The sequence below is a fragment of the Ambystoma mexicanum genome, chromosome 3p (genome assembly GCF_040938575.1).
Source record: "Ambystoma mexicanum isolate Mex_15411 chromosome 3p, UKY_AmexF1_1, whole genome shotgun sequence".
In the NCBI taxonomy this organism is placed as follows: domain Eukaryota; kingdom Metazoa; phylum Chordata; class Amphibia; order Caudata; family Ambystomatidae; genus Ambystoma; species Ambystoma mexicanum.
Window position 1 is genome coordinate 361,036,502 of NC_090925.1, and position 24,241 is coordinate 361,060,742.

The 24,241-nt window shown below is 47.8% G+C and overlaps 1 protein-coding gene across 1 annotated transcript in view; it reads left to right on the forward strand.

Annotated features, from left to right (window-relative positions):
• Positions 1-24,241, forward strand: part of ASXL1 (ASXL transcriptional regulator 1) — an 858,527-nt gene that overhangs the window by 591,521 nt on the left and 242,765 nt on the right. Inside the window, exons 6-7 of the mRNA XM_069651016.1 lie at positions 4,344-4,507; positions 4,586-4,682. Of these exons, the coding sequence (XP_069507117.1) occupies positions 4,344-4,507; positions 4,586-4,682 (261 nt within the window). The remainder of the gene's footprint in view (positions 1-4,343; positions 4,508-4,585; positions 4,683-24,241) is intronic.

Below are 24,241 nucleotides of genomic sequence, written 5' to 3' on the forward strand. Positions count from 1 at the left end.
CAGGGGAACACTTCATCCTACCTGACCTGTATTTTGTGGAGTGCTGAGGGAGACAATGTATCCCTTTTTCCACTTCGCCTTTAACTTTGTGACAAGTTAATCTTGAGTGGCTAGAGGTTGTGGATGATTTCTACTGACTTTTTGCGAACTTTACATGCAGGCTGCTTTTGCTATTGCAACTGCTAAAAGGGACACATGGTTCACCACTGACCAAAAATGGTGGCTGTACTTTTTGTTTAGCCAACTCTTGATGACTTATCCTTTCTTGGGCCTCTGTATAACTACTTGGGTGTGGGAGGTCCTGCTAGCTCTTGTCTTTTGGCGGGCATCCCTGCGAAAGCCTGCCCAGGCTCGCTGAGTGCCTGAAAAGACAGGAAATGGGGGAGGTGACAAACTCCCCTCGTCTTTTTCCTGCAGTGTCTGCCTGGATCCAGTTTGAACTGGGAGGTTGGCTGTCCTTTTGAACAAGCCAGCCCCCTGATTTGCATGAAGGGTTTGTTGGTGATTGGTGAATCCAGACAGTTTTCCTACATAAAAGGCGAGGGTCCGGGAGCAGAAGGCAGTCAACCAATGGAAAGAATAATCCGATGGACGTCAGCAGCCACTTGCAGCGACTGCCGTTGCCTTCTGAGGAACTGTTACTCTAACCTCCTCTTCTGCTTGGCTAGGAAGATCCAGACCATACGACAAACTGCATTTTGATCCGTCCATTGAAGTGCTGCGACCGTCCTGGCTGCGATCTCCAAATAGCCTGGGACCTGGACCATTTTGTTGTGCATTGTCTCCAGAAGAACTGTTTCGGATTGGAAACTTGGGGGCATCCTTTTGTCTCCCTCTCTCTCTTTCCCTCCCTCTCTCTCCCCCTCCCTCCCTCCCTCTCTCTCACACTTTCTCCCTCTCCCTCTCTCTCTCCCTCTCTCTCCAAGAAACTGAGGCAAGTCTGGCGAGTGACAGCAGTTGCTGCTCCAAACACTGTGCCGAATACCAACAAGCCAGTACTGTGAAGATAGGCTGCTGGGCGTCCCATCCGAAAGAAGTTGACCATCCTGCTAAGAGTTCTTTCTTTGGCTTCCAAGCCAAGAATCCAAACGGGAGCGTCTGTCGTCTTTCCTTGGGAGCCCGACGGTGACATTGTTCTTCATCAGAAAAGGTCCTCTCCGACTCCTAGGTGCTCACTTGGGTGCTTGCTGTATTGATCTGTGCGCTTCCTGAGACACTTTGGGGTAGACAACCCTATAGTGTTCTCCCAGAAACCAGGTCTTTTGGGCTACAATCTTCCAGGGTGTGGGTCTGGTCTATCTAACCTCCCTGAACCTTTTAGATACTGAACATTGTACCTACCTGCAATATTTAAGAATCCTGCTAAATATTTAACTTTGACAGCGTATGCCTTCCCTGTTCTTCCACCCACGGCCTCTGGTGTCCCAACTGACTTTGAGATTCTCATCCTCCGATATAGGGCTGGATTTGCTAAAGTGTAGGCTGCATAGAAGTTAATTACCAGTGTCCTTATTGTGTTGCATTCAGTGTTAGTTGAATTGATTTCATAACTTGAATGCTACTCTAACTACTTACCTGTATATCATCTAGGGTCTACCGGTGAATTGAGTAATGCAAATATCTTACTGTATATATATATATGTGAATGTTTACTTACCTGAAATTCTAGTATTGTTTGTTTGCCTTAGTGTTTATAAAAAAATAACCATATTTTTATAAAACTACAGTGTATAATTATAATCTTGACTAGAAGTGTGCTCTGAGGTCTTTGTTCTTACCTACCACCCTTATCCCTCCTAGACTAAGCCTGGCTGCTCGACCATAGCTACCAAAACTTTTGGGTAGTTAACCTTTTGCATAGTTCAGGCCAAACCTACGAGTTGGAGCCCTGTACTCTTAGAGAGTCTTCTACAGTCCTACCACAGGTGGACTTTAGTAAAACTCCCTACCAGTACCGAAGCCTGAGAAAACGGGAAGATAAACCTGCTGAAGGGTTTGCAAAATCCCACAAGAGCTGAGACAACCACAAGTAGAAGTTGTGGGGTCGGGGGGTTACAAGCTAAGGGAAGTATTGGGTCAAAGAGAGCCAGAGAAGCCCATTAAAGAAAGTGAAACACAGACACGAGGGGAGCTCGGAGGCACCCAAAATCTGAATCTAATGGGAGAGAACAACACAAGTGGCAGAGAGTGATGAGGGGGAATATGGGAAACATACCCCCATTTAAAGAAATGTGGACATTGTTTTTGTTCTGGAATTGAAGACTTTTGTTGATCTTGGGAATGTTGAGGAACTTTAATAAACTGCCAGAAACTCTAAAATAAGGAGAACCATTAAATTAAGCAATGCTGGAACAAGGAGAGATTCCTGAAAGCCCTCGAAATTTTTTGTGCTATTGATGGAGCACCTTAGTTTAGTTTGATAGGAAGTGAAACTCCCCTCTAACATTAGTGAGGCGTTTCCCTTATAAGTTGAATAAAGATAGACGAATGCAGTTGGCTTTGGTGGTGATTATGGAAAGTTCCCAGTTTAGATAAAAGTTCAAGTAGAGTTCAGATCACGGGTACCACAGTTGTAGGTTCCAGATTTTATTCTGTGGTTGTTTTTATGTTCTTCCTATCACGAAGGTAGTCTAGACTGAAGGATGCTTTGTTTCATAGGATTTATTTTCTGTCGGTCGTGGTGCACAGGAATCTTTTCTGGACCCCTTCCAGTTGAAGATCCAAACGAAGACCGTGAAAACGTCTGTGGGAGAGATGGCCATGGGACACAAAGACGAGATGATAAAATGGTCACCACTTGAAGTGGGAACACAGGAGCAACCCAAGCAAAGCTTCCCTTGGAGTAAAACTGTTGAAAATGCAGGTGCATGCGACTTGTGGCACAAGCTGGAGATCTGGCAAGTTGCACGACTCTAGTCTGAACTAAGACTGCAGCGATGTCACCCAGGAGAGAGCTGGTAAGTCTGCCGGTTGGTCCAGGGACACTTTCGAAAGGCTCAGCAGGCACAGATCCTTGAGCGGGGCTCGAGACTGATTGTTCCCATCGGATCAGGTGTTGAAGCACCAACAAAGGCCTTCTTGAGATCAGAACAGCAGAATAGGGCTTCACCAGGTAAACACTGGAGTCAATGCTGACCAGCTGCAGAGCTGGTTTTCTTGTCATCAGCGTGCTGCTCTTTGAACAAGTCTTGGTTCCGACGATGATCTGCCAAATAACATTTGCAGGAGTCTTTATATCCAAGATTCAGGCTGTGAGCAAGTCTAAGCCCACCAATGGTAAGGATCTGTACCATTCAAACAGCCAGTGGTTGTCCAACCAGGACAGGACAACCACTGTTAATCACATCTGCCCAGCAACATACTCTCTGACACCAGATTTTGCGACTAGAATGTCCTCTGGCTCACGTAGACAATGCTCCTTAGTCTGGCAAGGCTACCTGTGTTGCCGGGAAAAGGGATTTCCATAGAAGGTATTTCCTAACCTGAGAAGGCAAGAAGGCAGCCAAACAACAAGCGAAAAACCTTGTGACATGGACATCTCAGGGTGCTAGCCACAGTTAGATTATTTTACTTGCGCAAGTTTGCATTAACCGTGAATGGCTACTTACAGTAAAGATTTCACAGCTGCCACCAGCTTGTGTTGGGCGCACATTAAAAGTAACCAAAATGCCATTATGTAAAAAGTTATAAGGAGCAAAGTATCCAAACTGCCCTTCCCTATGAGGTGAGTTGTGCAATTGTACCAATACAAGAATTCATAGAGACAGTCTCTCGGTACAAGCAGTCCTAGGGACTAGTTGGTTTCCCCATAATAATGAGCAAAATGTGAAAGCGAAATAAAGCAGAAGGCTTTACTCGCCTCCAAAAAGTCAGGGCAGGGTTCAAAATAAACAAAACGAATGGGGGGAAAAGGGGGCTCCCATAGAATTCTATAGAGGGAAAGGTGCCAAAAGAAACCCTCAACATTTGCTATACTATCTAGGACTGATGGGAGTTGAAGCCCAAAACATCCTGAGCCAAATGTTGCAAGCCCCTGGTCTACGACAACACATTAGAATGCTACAGATCATATTCTTGACACTTAAGATTTTTCAGAATACTGCATTGTCAGAAATGCTCTCCAAAAACCAACCAATTCACTCAAGCTGGAACTAGATCCAACCCTGCTGTCCCCCAGAAAGTCTTTAACTGCTTTGTCAAGTATTCCAATTATAAACCATATCTGGGAAAATTAGGATGCTTTCTGTGGAGTCATGTGTATCAATACTAGATTGTTTGCTCAGTATTGCTGCCATTTTGAACAATCTTTTTTTTAATTTTTTACTTTTTTCCCTGACTGGCAGATCCAGTGAAACGAAACAGAGCTGAAGAGATAGATTGTGAGACACCTGGCTCTATTCTTGTAAACACAAATCTTCGTGCCTTGATCAATCTGCGAACTTTCAATGCCCTCCCGCTTCACTTCCAACAGAAGCTTTTATCCCTTCTACCAGAAGTGGACAGGCAGGTAAAAATAATGGCTGAAACTCTGATTGAGAACTCTGTTGTTTAGAAACCTTCTCATGTCTTCTTTTGTTATGTCTAGATTGGAACGGATGGGCAGCTGCGTCTTAGTAGCAGTGCCTTGAACAATGAGTTTTTTGCCCATGCTGCCCAGAGCTGGCGTGAGCGTTTGGCAGATGGTATGTATATTTCCATCACTTTGAGACTTGTTTGAATTGCCAAAGCATTGAACATATGTGCTGTATTCTTTGTTTAGGGCACACAATGTGATCTAGATTGCCTGTTGGATGAGATACTGTGATGCATAATTAGGACTAATCCTCTACCTTGATGCATTAAGTGTTTGCTGAGATTGTTGGTTTACAGTCGCACATTCGAATTCTGGGCAGAGATAACTGTTGGGCATTTTGTTCTTAAGTGGTCTGGTGCAGGGTTCAGTAAGACAAACCTTTACTGTATGCCGGACTTTAACCAAGTTAGTCCAATCTTCTCTGTGTTAAATGTGGCTGAATTGCCTGGCTTTACTCTCAGTATGGGCGGGGAGTGGTATGAAGTAATAACATACAAAGCAACACCAAATAAGATTGGGCACTTACTGCAGTATATACTACTTGGAAAAATTGATCTTGCAAGACTCTTCTGAACAATAGTAACAGAGTTGCAATTGCTAATAGAATGGTAACCGCAAGTTGGTTTTTAAGGGGAGAACATGCTAGTAAAACATAAACGCAACAGGAAAAAAATAAAATGTATGTTTTGTAAATGTGCATTAAGGTCCCTAAAGTCCAACTCAGTTACCTAAGCAAGTGTTGAAAATATCACAGGTCAGTTTAGGCAGTTTGAAAGAGTAAAGTTGTGTCCCTAGAGATGAATGTGATAAACCCAATAGGCAGTGTCAGGTTGTGAAACAGAAGATGAATTCCAGCAACAGGAGCTATAAAAACCACGAATTACCCAACTGGAGAGTCGGGAGGAGAAGCAGACTCTGATTTGACAGAGGCATGCTGAAGAATGGTTGCACAGTTGGATCAGCAGCCCACTGAAAAGCAAGTTTTGGCCATGGGGCCTTTTAAGATGAACTGAACACTTAGCAGAGAAACCTACAAGACCAATGAAGTGATCGGAATCCAAAGGACCAGAGGAGAATATGTACATGCTGAGGGATGCTGTAGAGAAGGTACATTGGATTTGGCCACATATGTTATTTTCAGTGTTTGGGTCTGACCAGTGGTCTATTTTTGTCTCCTGGTTTTGAGGCGCCTGAGGTGGCGACTGGGCCGATGCAACAGGATTTGCGATAATGGCCGAATGCCTACAGCTACCATATGAGAGAAGGGCACCACTGCAGCAGAAATCCTTTTAAGCAAGTCTCTGGCAAATCTGGTGAAGCCAAACAGTCCCCTAGTCATCCGGTTCTATCCAATGACTAGGAACCACTGTATTAGTGAGTATAGACCTCACGTGATGTGAGTGAACACATCTCAAGTCTATGTGAGAAGGAGTGTCCTCTCTGCACAAATGGATCATCGTCCAAGAAGTTTGTGGTGCCTAAGCAAGCTATGGAGCCATTTGGGTGAATAGGGAGGCTAGCAGCACAGCAGCCTCCAAGTCTTCAGCATCCTTCAGATGCAGTCCAGTGGTTGACTGATGAACGGCTCCAAATACCTACCGGATGTACAGATCTACAAGACTGGGGTGTTACCCCAGCCTTCTGGTCACTGGCCTTGCAACATTCAAAGAATTGGCTGCCATCCAATCCTGCATGGCAACCTACCTCTTGATATCACACTCCCAACGGTGTGGATTAATCTCAGGCAGACCTCTACCCAGCTCAAACTGGCTCCCATTAATTAATCCTCCTTTCTGGGATCTGTGCAGAAGCCAATAGCCATACATGGTGATTCCAGGCAACATGAGGCACATGACCGGTGGTTTGATTTGCAGTGCTTAAAATCAAGATAGCCATTTTTTGCTACTACAAAGGAGGCTCCCTTGCGGAAAACATTGTGCACAGTTATATTGCTATATAGAAAAGTAAAACACTGTCTCTGTGGCTGGTAGAGGACTCAACTAGGGATTTGGCCATGAGGTAAATATTTACCCCTCTGCCCTTATATCCATGGGGACTACCAGAGTTTACAAAAGACAAGTGAAAGTGGGAAGTGAGGTTTGAAAATAACTTCAGTTAAATCAAAATAAAATGTAAAGATGCAAAGATTGTGGATCTCACAAAGTGAGGCTGAAAAGCTGCAAAAAGCAATATCTTCCCTAACATTAAGGCACCAGACATCCCCTGATTTTTGTGGGATGGGTATTTAGGTGAGTGGATATTGAGCTTTCATAGTTTCATCCACTGGGGCTTGCGGGGGGAGTGGTCACAGATGAAGTACTTGATTTCCTGGTTGGTTTCCTCTGTGATGGTTTTCCTGCCTTTCCGGTTGGGGAGTTATAAGGTGTCTCTTCCTGTTGGAACCCTTTCTTGTTTTGACTGAGATGGTCTTTCCAGGTCACTGCAATATTGCTGTCCCTCTTGAAATAGTCTTGTTTATTCCAAGGTGCTGTTGTCAGGGGGAGAGCAGCAGTGCAGTATACCCATCAGTGTTAAGCACAGATTGCTGGGGATGTGTACAGGGGGGGTCCTCAGAAGGGAGAGCCTGGATTTTGGTTTAAATGGAGATCTGGGGGGGGGGGGGTCACATTATGGGAATGCTAGGTCAGAGAAGTAGCAGCAGCTCAGACCATGTAGCTGATGCTGGGGGGTGGGCGTCTATGGAGTGAGTGGTTTGGGGTGGGTAGCGGTGGAGGGGGGCAGTGAATCGTTGGGATGATTAGGGACTGAGGCGGTGGCATAGGATCAGAGGAAGGGGCAGGAGGGGGACTAGAACAAGCAATGCCTTCCATGGGGAATTGAAGTGGGCTAGAACCATAGTGGTTGAAAAGCCTTTGTTAAGACTTGGGACCCACTTCCTCCAAATGGCAACGTTTGTGACTCACTAAGGGGAGACTGCCATTTTTAATTGGTGGAATAGGAGACCTGCTATGCCGTGGTGTTTTACATGGTTTAATTGCCCAAAATGTACACCTGACATGTTCTACTTGAAAAACACATTGTTGCAAGTTTCATCATGGGTGACCTTACTTCTCCAGCATGGGGTCTAGCATGGATTCACATGCTCATGAATATTCCCCGTCGTCAGGCTGGGAATACTCGGTAAAGGATTCACATGCTCATGAACATTCCCCGTTGTCGCGCTGGGAATACTCGGTAAAGAAAAAATCAGTATCAGTTTTGTTTCTGATCTGTCTTTCTTAGTAGTAACCAATCACTGGTCTCTGGGTCATACTGCCCCCAGCCAATGACTGCCCTCTCCCTAAGACCCGCCCCTGGCAGCCATCCTCAGATTTTTACCACACGTTCAAGTGTTGGGAATCCTCGTGCTATAGCTCTCGAGCTTTTACTGCATTTTGTGCTTTTTCAAAGAGATTTATCACATTTCTTCGGTTAATCGAGCCTCAAGCTCCACCGTTTCTACTTCTGATCAACAGGGACCCGTTTCGGATTTACCTACTCCCCTTAAGGGTGAAGTTTTTGTCGAGTTACGCTTCTTGGAGGATTCCAGAAGTTTCTGAGGCCTACCTCGTGGACGAGCAGAACATGGCCCAGTAGAAGGCAAACTCGACTCCCGGCAAACTGTTCAGGATCTGCCCTGGATGCAACCTACAAAATGTGTTCAAGGAGGACGGGCATTCGAAATGCTTTTACTGCCTCCACGAGGACAAAACGCACGTGGAGAAGGACTGTGCGTTTTGCTTTAACATGACGGATTGGACGATGAGGGATTGCCGGACCCGTCTTTCCAACTGGCTGGAAGGCAAGAGCCCAGCAGGTGAGAAGAAAAAAGTCAGAGTGGTCTTCTAAGACCTGTGAGGGCAAAGCACTGCGAGTCTGCGGGCACCGGGAGCGCCGAACAGTCGGCTGCCAGGCAGGGTGCACCTTCACCAACGCAATCAACCACGAGCCAACGCTCTGGCTCGGGGAAGAGGAAATCCGAGAACCCCTGGCTAAGCTTCTGGCGAGGCCCTGGCCGATCTCAGAGGAACCGGCCGAGGGGGAGCGAGACAGTGACCCTCCCCCTAAAATGAAGGCCTCAAGTGCGCCCAAGGCGGCGAAGGCCTTGATCCACCCGGCTAAGGCCTCTATCGAGGGAGTCGCTGCAGCCCTGGCAAAGCCTGTGGAGGCTATCCCAGTGGAGGCGACCTCGGGGCCTAGTTTCCCTGCCTCCGCGGAGGGAATCCTCTTTTAAGCCCATCGAGAAGACCCCCGTGAAGACCCCGGTGGAAAAAGAGGGGTGGGGGCCGGTGGCCATTACCGACACAGACACAACCTCTGAGGAGGAACTAAACGAGAATTTGGAAGAGGCCTGGCCCCACGGGAGGAAAGCCGACGAGAGCGAGGGTGGCAACGACGAGGTTCCCGTGGATGAGGAGCAACCGTCGTGACCGTCACGCCTGTCGCAGCCCGAGCCGCAGGACAACTCGGCGGCCATTTTAACAGCAATCCAAGCCTTATGCAAGGAGATAAGGACGAGAATGCCCCTACCCCCGACGGACGACCCGGCTGAACCGGGTCCGTGGGGAAGCCCTCCAAACAAGAGGAGAATTCATCCAGTGCCCCTTCAACCCTCACGACCTTCTCAGCCTTTGTCGCCTTCCCCGATCCCGAGGGACGACACGGGAACAGACATGGGCGCGACGGGGACAGATGACGACGGCAGTGATGATGGGACTGACCTTCCGTCTCCGATCCCTCGGGCGTCCCCGCCCAACGAGATTGGCTCTTCCAGGCCATGATTGCCAGGGTATCCAAGCTTTTTCAGCTCTGCCCCGAAGAGAAGGAAGGAAGGCTTCCTCTACCAGAGGCGCGAGGCCAAGAGGAAGACGGTCCTCGCGGTGCCGTTGCTGGATGACATCTGCGACGAGGGACTTGCCCTTCTCAAGAACCCGTCCACGACACCTGCCAAGAGGGATCGGTACGAGAAGAAGTACCAGGTCCCCGACGCCGCCCCGTTGTGCCTTGGGGCACAGCCGACCCCGGACATGGTCGTCTCTGCAGCGGCCAAGAAGAAAGCAGGGGGGCCATCGGCTTCATCTTCAACTTCCCCACCAGACGGCGAGGGAAAGAAGCTGGACGCCATGGGACGAGTCATCTCGTCGGCAGCGACGACGATTATGGCGGCCAACGCCTTAGCGATTGTGCCCGCTACGACAGGGAATTGTGGTACAAGATCGCCCCCCTGTTGGACTTCCTCCCGGACGACAAGAGGGCAGAGGCCCTGGCAATCCTACAGGAGGGTGAGGTGGCGTAGGACCACGCCATAACTGTGGCCACGGACATTGCCGACACCGGTTTCTGCTAGTTGGGCAGTGGCGTTTGCCATCGACGGCGGGGGTGGCTCAAGGCGACGGATTTCTGCAAGGACGCGCAAGCCAAGGTTTTGGACATGCCCTTCGACGGGAACAACCTGTTTGGAAAGACAGTGGATGAGTCTCTGCAGGCCATCAAGTCCGACACGGAGACGGCCCGGGCCTTGGGAGTTCTGCAGCAACGGCGGACGCCCTTTCGGGACTCTGGAGGCAAGCAAGGTGCCTCCAAAGGATTCGACGGCGGCTCCTTGACCTACCGTCAAGCGGCCCGTTCCTCGTCGCAAGAAGCCTACAGGGGACGAGGCAAGTCAGGTGGATCTCGCCGTCGTCGCCAGGGAGGCCGAGGAGACCACGTTGCTTCCAAATAAGACTAAACCGGCCGTTGCGTCGGGTCCACACTGAAGCACCCCGGTGGGAAGCCAGCTGGCGAAGTTCGTCAGCGTGTGGGAGTCCATCTACACCGACCGTTGGGTGCTGGATGCCCTGGCACACGGGCACACTCTGGAATTCCTAAAAAAAAAAAAAAGTCCCCCCGAATTCCTCCAGTGGCCAGGAAGGAAAACCACGTCCCCTAACTGCTGTTAGAGGTAAGGGCGATGCTCAAGAAAGGAGCCATCCAGCTTGTCCCAAAGAGGCTCCGGGGCTCCTGAGTATACTCAAGATACTTCCTCGTCAGAAAGAAGACAGGCGGTTGGCGTCCCATCCTGGACTTACGTCGGCTAAACAAATGCATCAAGGCACAGAAGTTCCGGATATTCACCCTCCAGCACGTGCTGAGCCAGCTGCAGAAAGGAGACTACCTATCGCCGTTGGATCTGGAGGATGCGTACTTTCACATCCCCATCCTAAAAGGATACCAAAAGTTTCTCTGGTTCGTAGTCCAAGGGCGGCACTACAGTTCAAGACCCTCCCATTCGGATTGAAGTCAGCGCCCCGGGTGTTCACCAAGCGGCTAGCACCAGGGGCTGCGCGGCTGTGCCTGCAGGGGATCCACGTCTACCCATACCTGGACGACTGGCTCATCCGAGCAGGGACAAGGGAACTCGCTGCCGAACACACAGCAAAGACCGTCCGGCTGCTCACGGACTTGGGATTCTCCATCAACTTCCCCAAATCCCACCTGGGTCCGTCACAGGTCGTGCTGTTTCTGAGAGCCAAGCTCGATACAGTAGAGCAGTTGGCCTCGCCGTCGGAGGAAAGAACACAGGCCATCCTGGGCAAGGTACAGCGTCTGCTGGCCACGGACGTGGCCAGAATGAGGTCCATCAAGTCCCTTCTCGGGATGATGTCCTCTTGCATCTATCTGGTGCGCCTGTGCAGGCTTTGGATGCGTCCTCTGCAGGAGGAGTATTCCGCCAAGCAATTCGATGGTGGGGCACCCGCGCGCATCTCGCGGCAGGCACAGACTTTCAGACGCCAGCATACCAGGTGACTGTGACGACGGATGCCTCCCTGGAGGGGTGGGGAGCGCACACCGCAGATCTTCACGCAAGAGGCCTGTGGCTCCCGGAGGAGAGGCCGCTCCACGTCAACTTACTGGAGCTCCGAGCAGTGTTCTCGGCCCTCAAGTCATTCCTCCCGTCCCTCAAGGGCAAGGTGGTGAGGATCTTCACCGACAACGCCACCACGATGTTCTACATCCGAAAGCAGGGAGGAACCAGATCCCGAGCCCTGTCCAAGGAAGCCCAGGATCTGTGGCACTGGGCCGTTGCCCAGGGGATGTTTCTGGTACCTTTTCATCTAGCAGGGATAAAAAACACCATCGCCGACTCACTCAGCAGCGAGCTGCGCTCGTGCCACGAGTGGGAACTGCGCCAGGATCAAGTGGAGCAACTCTTCCGGCGATGGGGCAAACCCCAAATTGACCTGTTCGCGACGGCGACGAACTCCAAGTGCCAGAGGTTCGCCACCAGGTTCCCCCAGCCGAGGAGCATAGGCGATGCTTTCTCATTCCCCTGGGATGGCCTGTTCCTGTATGCGTACCCACCGTTGCTGCTCAGGCTCATCAACTCAAGAGGTCCCAGTGCAGGATGATCCTCGTCGCACTGAGGTGGCCGAGACAGATATGGTTCCCGGACCTTCTCGACTTGTCAGCGTCCCTGTCGACGGACGCAGATCTTCTCTCCAGAGAAGGAGGCGCCATTCTTCATCACGACCCGGAGTCGCTGAACTTGCAGGCCTGGCTACTGCAGCACTAGAGTTTGGGGGGGTACGATATCCCGGCTGACTGCAGAGAGGTTCTTGCAAAGGCCAGGGCGTCCACCACTCTCGTGCTACGGACACAAGTGGAAGAGGTTCTCTGTCTGGTGCTGTGCACAGAAGATTAACCCTCTACGGATTACAGCCCCTCAAGTGCTACCGTACTTGCCGTCACTGGCCAAAGCTGCACTAGCTCACGCTTCCATCAAGATGCATCTGGCGGCGATTTCCCGATACACCAGAACTGCAGGACGGTCGTCCCTGTAGTCTGATCGCCTGGTGAAGGAGTTTATGAAAGGACTGTTCCGTTCGTTCCCGCCGGTGAAGGCTCCAGCCCCGGCATGGGAGCTCAACGTGGTGCTGACCAGGCTCATGGGCCCGCCATTCGAGCCTTTGCATTCGGCTCCGTTGAAGTTCCTGTCGTGGAAGACGGCGTTCCTTGTTGCCATCACCTCTGCACGACGCGTGGGAGAGATTCAGGCCCTTTCCTGCAAGCCTCCATACTTGACTTTCCATGAGACAAGGGTGGTGCTGAGGACGCACCCCTCCTTCATGCCCAAGGTGCCGTCTGACTTCCATCTCCACAAGCCCTTGGTGTTACCAGTCTTTTTCCCGTCGCCTTCGTCGCCGGCCGAGAGGACTTTGCACTCGCTGGATGTAGCTAGAGCGCTGAAGTTCTACGTGGACCGAACGAAGAGTTTTTGGAAGACATCACAGCTGTTCGTGAACTTTGGACCTGTGAACCAAGGGAAGGCTCTCTCGAAGGCTTCCATTTCCAGATGGCTCTCCGGCTGCATCATGCACTGTCATCGGTTGGCAAACCGACCATTGCCCGGACGTCCGAGAGCCCATTCGACCAGAGCCATCGCTGCTACCACAGCGTTCTTGTTTGGTGTGCCCCTGCTGGACATCTGCAGGGCTGCTACATGGAGGTCGACGCACACCTTCATGAGATTCTACTGTGTCGCCCGGGATTCCAGGCAGGAGTCCAGAGTCGGCCAGGCAGTGCTGCTCAACCTGTTCGCTTACGGTGAGCTTGGTGAGGAGGTAAGAGTTGCTTAATGTTGTTTTATGTAATGCTTAATGTTGAGCCTTGCCACCTCCCGTGGTTGTGCATGTGTTTACTGCTATGTATTCTTATATTCATGAGCATGTGAATCCATGCCAGACCCCATGCTGGAGAAGGAACAAGCTACTTACCTATAACTGTTCTCCAGGTTGGGTCTGGCATGGATTCACATGCGAACCCTCCCTCCCCTCTGCGGCTCTTCACTTGGTCATACTGCCACTTTGCGTACTGCCAAATCTGAGGATGGCTGCCAGGGTCGGGGCTTAGGTAGCGGGCAGTCATTGGCTGGGGGCAGTATGACCCAGAGACCAGTGATTGGTTACTACTAAGAAAGACAGATCAGAAACGAAACTGATACTGATTTTTTTTCTTTACCGAGGATTCCCAGCCTAATGACGGGGAATATTCATGAGCATGTGAATCCATGCCAGACCCATGCTGGAGAACAACAGCTACAGGTAAGTAACTTGTTCCTACTCTGTGACTAAATCAGGGTTCGAAATTGAGGGGTACTGGGAGCTATTTAGCTCGTGCTTATATTCTAGAAGAGCCTGGTTAGCTTAAAACCAACAGTTACCAGGAGCTACGTTTGTCTCCTCAGGCTGACTGATGTCGACCAAACACTACTATGTGAATTTAACTCTGTGTGTTTGGGACAATCTATCAATACAGATTAGGACACATCTACATGACATTTGAAGCATAGTGGGTTATAAAAATTGGATACAGTTATATGTTTGCATTTTTGGTGGAAGTTAGATTTGCATAATGCTATGTAGTAGCACTTCATTCTGCAGTGATATCTCCTGGTGAATGGTTACTGCTGGATACCCAGGAGTTGGTAGGTGCTCCTGCTGATCCAATCTTAATTTCGAGCCTTGCTAAATGTATGTATGTTTGCGTGTACTGTATTTTTGTCTAAAGCCTTTAAATCCAGACATTCACTTTTAAGCCATTCACCCAGCGGTCCTTGATACCCCTTTGTAATTAACAGAGGTCTCCCAATACTCCCCTGTCAACCCCTCATTGTGCAGGCACATTCCCTTCTTTCAGTGTACTTTTTCATGCATTCTAAAAAATCCTGCAATATTTGGCCTAGAACAGTGCACTTACTATTTGATTCGCCTTATTTCCTATGGCAGGTAGGCACTTTAAAACTGCCCTAAGCAAATTGAAACATGATTTATTTTGTGAACCTTGATATAAACACTTGTTTAGGTAGTTGTGATGAACCTTGAGACCCTGCATTGAATTTTACAATTTTTAAGGTTGTGTTTTGAGATGACATTCAATTCCACTTTAACACAAACTTGTGCTTGATGTTAAATTTCTGCATATGTGTTCCTGCTGTTAGTGTTTTTACAGGTCCACTTTGTACCTCACTACTCAGTTTAATGTATGTTCAATAGTTTAGTGTTTTTTGTAGAAAGTTTTTTTATGCATACATTGTTTACTTGCCTTTTGTGATCTGTACTCTGTACTAGCTTCCAGTCTTCCTCCCCTTTCCCCTCCCTCAAAAGGTAAAGGGAACTGCTGTGACATTTACTAGTGAGTGTTTGAGCTAACTTTCCTTTACACAAACTACAGGTTGCTCTCTGATTTCCCCCCGCCACCCCCCCATGCGAGAGGCAGTCTGAAAAACCAAGCACCTGCTCTGCTCCCAACATGTGGGCTGGTAGAGCAGAAGACACCACCATACTTCAGAGAGAAGGGCATGCTGTCCAAAAAGTATAATTTGCCAATTATAGCGCCTACAAGCAGTTAAGGGAAAGATAAATGGTCCAGCCAAAGTGGTAGGAGCGTAATATATTGAAATGCAATTTCATGGTATGGGTAGCTCCAAGGAAAGAGTGGGATTCAAAAATATAGAAAACCTGGCTCCGGTAGAGTCTACAATGAGCAGACTAGCTTTCTGCCATTAGCTTCTGACACCTCTCTACGTTCTTCCCGCAACAACTTTCAGCAAGTCTGGGGAGGTCCAGAAGCTATTGTAATGGAACATGCATTCACAGAAGGGTTGTTTGGGCTTCCATGGAATGTTTTTTACTCATGTTTGTTTGAGATGCTGAAGCTAGATGGGTCTGCATGTGATATTGGAGCTATTGGGATTAAACTAATGCCTTCCAGAAGTAATTCAAGAAGGTAGCCGTTGGGGCAAAATTCTATTTTTGGGATTTCTGCTGTCCCATTTTGCGGGACGCCTACACTTGCTTTTACCCCTTTGCTTACAGAGGATCTGACTTTTATAGTTAAAAGGGCTTCTACTGAAGTTCCCCTCCACTACAACACTTTTTTACTGTATGTTGCTATCGTAGTCCATGCGCTCAAAGGACCGGTCCTTGGGTAATTAAACCGGGTGCAAAATGTGCCTTTGCCACTAGCCATTGGCTAGTGATAATTGACTCTCAGCGAGTAGTACATTTGAGCTGTTCCTCTGTATAACTGAGATGTTGAGTGACTTTTTATGGCTGGCTAGTAGCTTACAACTTGCCATTTTTATCCCGGATTACTTCACCCTACAGTGTCTTCATGGAGTGTGCTTTGTGAAGAATCCAGTGACTAGGAGGTAAGCTTGCTAATCTTAACACCCCATAGTGGACGAAGCAAGCGGGATCCCACAGGGGGTGATGCCCATGCCCAACATCAGAGGACAGGGAATCCCTAGATAGGGGTTATTTTATCCTCCCTTGTATCAAGAAACTCATAGGTTTGTTGACTATATGGAAATTGACACTGTAATGAGTTACAAGTGCATATATTTAAGGTCGGTATGGTGCTTGACACTCTTCAGGCACCATGCTCAAATCAATCTGGAGAATGAGATACAAGCCCTTCCTTGCTTTTGGAGAAGCACCCATCCGTTCGAACAGTGCCCAGACCGTTCAGGACAGAAAGGATTATTTTGAAAGAAAGAAACCAATCCTTCAAAATGCCATGTTCCCTGATTGACTTGCCAGAAGTGGAATGCGACCACCTGTTGGGACCCATGCTAGTGAGATAACTTAAGCCTGGCGGCCGAATCCACGAGCGGCAACACAATCTGTTGGGTTCAACCTGTTTGGTCTCAGAGGTAGAATGACCCAAATGGGTATTTCAAATGGATTGTGTCCTCCCACGTATTCCGCATCTTATGATAATTATCTTTCCAGCTTCAGCTGCTTCAGAAATGTTATTAGACAGCGGGTGCTGTGAGCCATCTTGTTAATTCCTCTGTTCGACTTTAGATGTCATCAGTATAAGTAATGCATGCAGCCCCTGTTGGCTTCAGTGCTGTTTTTCCGAGCCAACGCTTCGAAGAATTGCAGCGCGCTTTGTTTCTTCTGTGAACTTCGATAGTTTTTTTTTGTTTCGAAAATGTCTTTCCCCCACCCCCCTCCCCCCGTCAGCTTCATCAATGCCCAAGACGGGCTTTATGAGGTGCCAAGACTGTGGATCGAAGATGTCGATAACCGACCCCCACCGCATATGTCTGTGGTGTTTTGGTACCGGTAATCATACCTCCAACTGTGGCTCCTCTCAGGTGATGACCGAAAAGCCTCTTCGGTAGCGTAAAGGTAAATTGGCGGTGGGGAGGTTGCCTTCGAAGTCCCCTTCGAAGAGTTCAAAAAGAAAGACCGATGAGCCGAGGGATTCTTCACAACGTAAACAATCTAAACAGTCTTGATCGATAATTTGATCACGGCATTCTTCGTTGTCTTCTTTGAAGAAGTCGTAGTTGAGAAAGTCTCGGTTTGCACCAGATGTGCAAGCTAGACTACGCAACATGCTTGTTTGGCAGCAAGGCGTATGAGAGTTTGGAAAGTCTACAGACCTCGAAGGCGGCGGCTAAATCCCTTAGCGCTGCCATTAGACAGCCTCAACCCCCCTACTCTGGCTCATATTCCTTGAAAGGTAAGTCCTTTCGATTCTACTCCTCATTTGGAAGAGGATAAGCCGATCAACGAGGTCAGAGAAGATTCCCTCGTGGTGGACGAGGGAGAGGTGCAAAGCCAACCCAAGCAGCAGCAGTTTTACCATCAGCTTCCTCCATAACCTCTGAGGCCTTGATTCACAAGACCCCCGTGGCAGGCAGACGTATTCAGCAGCTGAAAGAATGCTGAGGCATTACTTCAGATGCTTGGGCAATGGAAACTGTAGATCAAGGTTACTGTGTCTGTTTCCAAAAAAGGCCTCGATCATCCACCAGGGAACAACTTTCAAAATTCCAGATCCACTCCTTGTGAAGGAAATGTTTACCCTGCTAGAGAAAGGTGCAATAGAACATATACCTGTAGCGGACAGGAAAAAGGGTTGGTATTCCCCATACATTTAGTCGCAAAAGGACAGAGGATTGAGACCTATCTTGGACTTAAAAAAAACTTGAACAAGTTCCTCAGGAAGGACAAGTTCATGATGGTTACCGTTTCCCAAATCCTTCAGGATCTCCGATTTAAGACTGGATGGTGTCATTGGACCTTCAGGATGCTTACTTTCATGTGCCGATTCTTCTCAAGAAACGAAGGTACCTGAGGTTCGCGGTTCTCATTATCTGTTTCGAGTTCTGCCATTCAGGCTGACCTCCGCCCGAGGGTTTTCAACAAATTGATTGTGGTGGTGGCAGTGAGTCTCAGAAGAGGGGGCATTCATGTCTACCCCTACGTAGACGATTGGCTGATAGGGGCTTGTTCACCTGAAGAAGCCCAGGGGCATCTCAGCATAACCTCCCACTCTTCACAAACTTTGCTTCTCCCTCAATTACAAGAAGTCCCACCTGATACCATCTCAGAGACTCCAATTCATTGGAGCAGTCCTGGATGCTTCCTCTGGAAAAGCCTCGCCACCCGAGGTGAGAGATCAACACATGCTGCAGGTGGTCACAAAGTTTCAGAGTGCTCAGCATCTTCCGGCCTTCCATTTTCTTTTTTTTGAGGTTGCTCAGTCTCATGGTATCCTGCATTTTTCTGGTGCCAGAGGCTCGTCTGACAATGAGATCCCTTGAATGGGCGTCTCGGGACTCAATGGTCCCAGTTTTCAGGCAGAATGTCAGACCACCTGAAAGTTCTGAGCAGTCAAAGGAGAATCTTTTTGGCAGCCATTGCCGGAGATAACAATAGTGACGGACGCCTCACTCATGGCGTGAGGAGCCCACGCCAACGATCTGACAATCAACAGTCTTTGTCCAAACTAAATCAACCTTTTGGAGCTGAGGGCAATCAGACTCGTGCTGAAGGCCTTTCTGCCCTCTGTACGGGGAAAGAATATCCTGATAATGACGGAAAACACAGTGACCATGTACTACCTCAACAAGGGAGGAGGTATTGGGTCATTACCTCTGTGCAGAGAAGCAATGTAACTCTGGTTCTGGGCAAATCAAGAAATACTCTACCGGCAGCTCACCTAGCTGGAGAGGAGAACACGGCGGCTGATGCTCTGAGCAGGCAGAGCAGTCTCCCACGAGTGGGCCCTAGCTCAGGAAGTCCTTCAAGAGAGCTTCACCCTTGGGGGACCCCTCAAAGGGATCTGTTTGTGACAGTGTCAACTGGAAGTGCGAGTTATTCTGCTCCAGGGAATTACCCCAAGAGGAGTTTACGGGACGCGTTCGTAGTGGACTCCTGTACGTGTTTCCTCCAGTCCCTGTCATTCCTCATGTGTTCAGGAGGTTGAGAAAGTTCAGGAAACCCATGATCCTAATTGCCCCAGATTGGGCCAGGAGGACTTGGTACCCGGACCTTCTGGACATTTCCATCTACCCCTCCAGTACGTCTTCTACAAAGAAGATCTTCTCTCATGAGAGTAACGTCTGGTTCTCCATCCAGAGATCAAGACACTCAACCTTCATGCATGTTTTCTGAGAGGTTGAGATGCAAGGATTTGGGACCTGCCGGATGACATAATGGAGATCTTGCTTTTGTACCGCTGCCGTTGGAACAAGTTCAGCAGCTGGGGCAGGGATAAGAAGGTAGATCCCTTTCTATGTAACACACCTATGGTGCTTTCCTATTTGTTACATTTGGCAAACCTGGGGCTCCAGATCATTTAAAGGTTACCTGGTGGCGCTATCTATTAAGTGCTCTTCATGGGAGGATTCATATTTTAAGATCCCTCTGATTGTTCAATTCCTAAAAGGTCTTACTAATGTATTTTTGTAAGTTCATTTCAATCCCTGTATGGATATAGATCCCTGTATGGGATCTCAATCTGGTGTTAAGATTGCTAACCTGCATTCCTTTTGAGCCTTTACACTCATGCCCATTAAGATTCTTAACATTCAAAACTGTTTTGCTTATTGCAATGTCAGCCCGCAGGTTCAGCGAGGTGCAGGTTCTTTCCTGTAAACCTTCACACTGTCGGTTTTCCATAAAGACAGGGTTGTTTTCAAGGTAGAACCTCCTTTTTTACCTAAGGTAGTCTCTGACTTCCACTTGTCGCGAGAAGTCATTTTGCCAACTTTCTGTCCACCTCCCCATCCGGGAAAGGAGAAGGAAGGATTACATAGACTGGACCCAAAAAGGGCTCTTAGTTTTTACATATCTAGAATGGCAAAATTTCACCAAAATGACCAATTATTCATTGGCTATACTGGCTCTAAATTGGGTTTAGTGGTTACAAACCATATCCAGATGGATCATCCTGACTATTGGTGAATGTTACAGATTAGCGGGCAAGGATATGCCTGAGGGCCTAAGAGCACGTTCCACAAGGGGCATGGCAACCTCTGCTGCTCTTCAGAGGTGTCCCAATCAGACATTTGTTCAGCGGCCACTTGGTCGACTGTTTACACTTTTGTGAGACATTACTGCCTGGATTCATCTTGCAGTCCAGGAGGACAATTTGCAAAAGCAGTCCTTCATTCGTTCCATGATTCGAACAAAATGTAATTCGTACTCCCACCACCAAATTATTACTGCTTTGGGAGTCTATCACAAGATGAGGAATACGTTGGAGGACACAATCCATTCGAAGAACAAGTTACTTACCACCCCTCCCACCCTACCCCACCATACAATGTACGTGTTCTTAAACTTTACGCTTTCTTTGAGCCTACGGTCTATGGTACGCCTGGTAATTCCTCTACAGGAGGGGGAAAAACAGAATTGACGCCAACGGGCGCTGCATACCCTACTGATACTGATGCCGTCAACAGTTGGAGAGGCCCTCGAGGGACATCGACTCGACGAGACGGCACACAGTGCCCCCTGTCCAAAAATAAAATCATAATCGCAAAGCAGCTGAAGCTGGAAGGATAATCGCAAGATGAGGAACATCCAATCGAAAGAATGTTAACAGGGTTAAGTAACTTGTTCTACTATCTCCCCACACCAAAGCAGTTATCGAAGGTTAGCTACCAAATCAGGGTTCACATGGAGGTATTCTCTTAATGTCACAGTAGGAGGCATTGATCCAGACTGTTGGGGGAGAAATCCAAGTGAGGATCAAGGTTTGCTACTGCATGCAGGGACCCAAAAATGACAAGTTGCGAGGGAAGCAATCGCTCGGGGAATCCTCGAACCATTTAAAAAAAAAATGTTTTAATTTTATCAAAAAGCATTTTAAGTATACATTTGTATGACATATGTATGGGCTAGAGAGAAAGAGTACTTAGCCTAATTAATTGGCCACTTAACATGGAGATTATTTTCATTTGAAGGTTTGCCAAGTGCCAAGGTATGTTTTACAGGAGAGTATCTGAAGCTTCTGTTTGAGAGGGTGTAGACCGTAGATGATAGGCCTGCTCGTACATGGACTTGGCATGTATTGCAGACTGTCATTATACTGCAATGTATATTCAAAAAGGACTTAACCATAGCAAAGGTTTGGCAAGTTTGCAATCAATGGATGACTAAGATCAGTGCCCAGTGATGTTGCGAACAAGTTTGGGCTTTTAATTATGGTCCTGCCGTATAAAAACAAAATGCAGCCAGTTTCACTAAAAAGGCAAGTGTTTCTGTCTTGAAGTCTCATGTTGGTTGAAAACTAGGTACTATAACTTCCGAGATATGCTTACTGCATACTCGCCTGTGCATTTGCGGTGAAGGGTCAGCGAGCCTTAGCAGGTGATGTGTACCAGGTAGATGACGCTAGTTGTTGTTAGGGAGAATTCTAAAAAAGTGCTAATTCCCTTCACTTTAGAGACCCCCAGCAACTTTGCTGGATTTTGAGGACTTTATTTTTTTACTATGTATTTTGATGTATGTTTTACACTGATGTTCTTTGATTATGGAGTTTTAAGATAGCTCCATAGGCATCTATTCATGTGTGTTACGCAGCACCCTCAGTGCAGTGACACTGGCATGTCTTTTTGGACTTCCCAAAGGTTTAAATACCTTCTCTTGGATAAACTACTGTTTCCTATAGAATGTAAGGTTAATTTGAATTCCTAGACCCATCACACACTATCTTCCTATATATATATATATCTCTATCATGCCTTTGGCGGGCTTCAGGACTGAAGACCGCCTCTGGCTCCAGGGTGTCTGGGGTGGGCAGGAAGCGAGGGAGGTGCCCGAAACTCCCTCTGCTTAGTCTCCTAGGATACCCAAATTCACTCTGGCGTGATTGGCTGGTTGACTGTCCGGCAAGGACAGCCACCCTGCTGGGAAAGTGGCAGCTAGGCTGGAATGAATGGGAGAAAACTATTTAAAAGGCGAGTCTCCTGGACTGAAAGGCATAGTCGACCACTGGAACGAAAGAACCGAAGACGAGCTGGAAGAGAACGGCTACTGCAACTCCTGCACCGTTGGTTTGCCTGGTGAAGCCCTGCTGCAAGTCCGAATTGCCATGTTCATCTCGACTTCTCCCTTTGCGTTGGTGGGTCCAATCTACTCGTTAGCCACCTGGATACCATTCTCGAAGCTGGTCAGGATTAACAAGGGAGGTGGGGGGGAGGACACCAGCTTTTGTGCTTGAACAGCTACTCGAACTGAAGTGACTCCATTTTGTCAGCATTTTCCGACGATCCCGTCAGTGCAGGAGTCCCCCGATGTCATCCTTCTTGTCACCACAATTGAGGCTCAGGAACCGTGAAATCGGCAGGAACTGCCAGTAACCATCATCTTCAGCTTCATCTTTTGCTTCATACTAAGGTACTGTGCCAACCCGATTGAGAGCGTACAGACTACTTTTGAGAACTTTGGCAAAGACTTTACCGTTTACTTCAAGAACTGCTTTTTCCTATCCAAGACACTAGTCCATTGACTTTGGCCTATGCCTATTGAACTGAATAGAGTTCTCTAGTGAACTTTAACTATTTGCACTGCCTAAGAAAGTATTTATCTATTCGGCTAACTTTTGCCTTTTTGCTCCCATTGAAAGTAACTTTAATGCCATTTTGCTCCTTTTTCAGGGGAGCCTAATTTGTTCAGAAACGTGTTGGTTTGCTATTGAAGTGCGTTTGTGTATAATATTAAGTTGCCTCCTTTTAGTGAATGTTTTGTAAATGATTGTGTAATATTAAGTGTTTTACCAAGAAACCTTGAGTAAGTGTCTACTTGAACCACTGTGATTGTAAGACCTCTGTGTAACTTCTTATACTGCTAACATTCCCTCTTGAGATGAGCCTGGCTACTCAGCTCTCTACCACAAAACTGTGTGGTACAGACTTATACCAAAGTTTGTTTTTTGGTTACGCCTGTAGCCCTAATTGTATGTGGTGGTCCCAGAGGGTAATGTATGCAATTCTGCCTTAACAGTTGTAGCACTTGTAAGGGTTAGAGATGACTATTTAGCAACCTATGGAAAAGGGTCCAAACATGGTGGCAATCTTAGCACATTGTAGGTTTTAGAGTTAATCTTGGTGTCATGTTCAGAGTTGGTGGTCACCTATACATTTCTTGATACACAACGTGATAAAGGCACGTTGGTACATGATTTAAACTAAATGTTAAAATGAAAGCCCATTTGATTAGAGGGTGCATGTCTCAACTCCGGACTGTAAAAAAGTACCTGCTGTGTTGGGTTAAACACGTATATACAAGTCCTTTAATCACTGGAGTATCACAACCCACAAACTTACAGGGGCACGCTTAAGTTTTGGGCAAGCTGATAAGAACTTGAACCCCTCCCCCATGAGCAACTGGGTAGAGATCCCTACCTTGCCAAACTTATCAATAGAGAAATTAACAAAATTTGGTGGAAGGTTTCAAGAGGACATCCCTGAAGACAATGACCTGAAACCGGGTGGGCCCTTATTTGTTAAAAAAAACGAAAAGGGCCTACTAAATCGGGGATACCTTGGGAAAGACGGGACCTGCAGAAATCAACTAGTCATCCATAGGAGCCAATGGAGGGTAGTAATTGAACTGGCACGCTCCCACCTAACCTCATGGCACCAGGGAATAGCAAAGACGTAAGATGAAGTTGTTGGCAATCGTTACTGCCCCATTGTTTACGCCGAAGTTAAGAGCTACGTGGCCAATTGTGAATTATGCCAAAAAACCTCAAATACCCGGAGCTCCCATACAGCCATTGCCTATCAGTGAGATTCAATTTTCCAGGAAAACCATGGACATAGTAGGAACCCTTGAACCATCCAAAGTGGGCAGTCAGTATAGTCTTGTTATGGTGGACTATGCTACATGCTATGCAGATGCTGCCGTAATAACTGCACACGACTCAAAATTCTGATTTAATGAGCTGTAGCGAAAACCAGCTCTTGGGTATCGGGCAACACCCAATAGGCAGGAGTTACCACTGGTCGAACCTGCAACGAGTACACAACACACCCCAAACCTATCTTTCAAATGCGATGGACACTTTAACTTTTTGCTCATTGCCTATGATCCGTTACGTTTGCTTCTTAGATGTGTCCCAATACTTCCTTATTTGCATTCTAAAATACCCTAGGTTAATGTCACATATGCATGTTTGTAAGGAATCTGTTGGCCTGGGCAGCCAAAAGTAACTTCTGGTAAATTAGTTTTAAGCTAACCTGGCTGTCCTAGAGTAGAAGCAGGGGCGAAATAGCTCCCAGCAATTTCAAACCCTACCATACGGCATCTCCTCAAATATCGTATTCCCTTACTGTCTTGAGTAGGGTTACCAAGAGAACTACGAACAGACAAGGGCCAC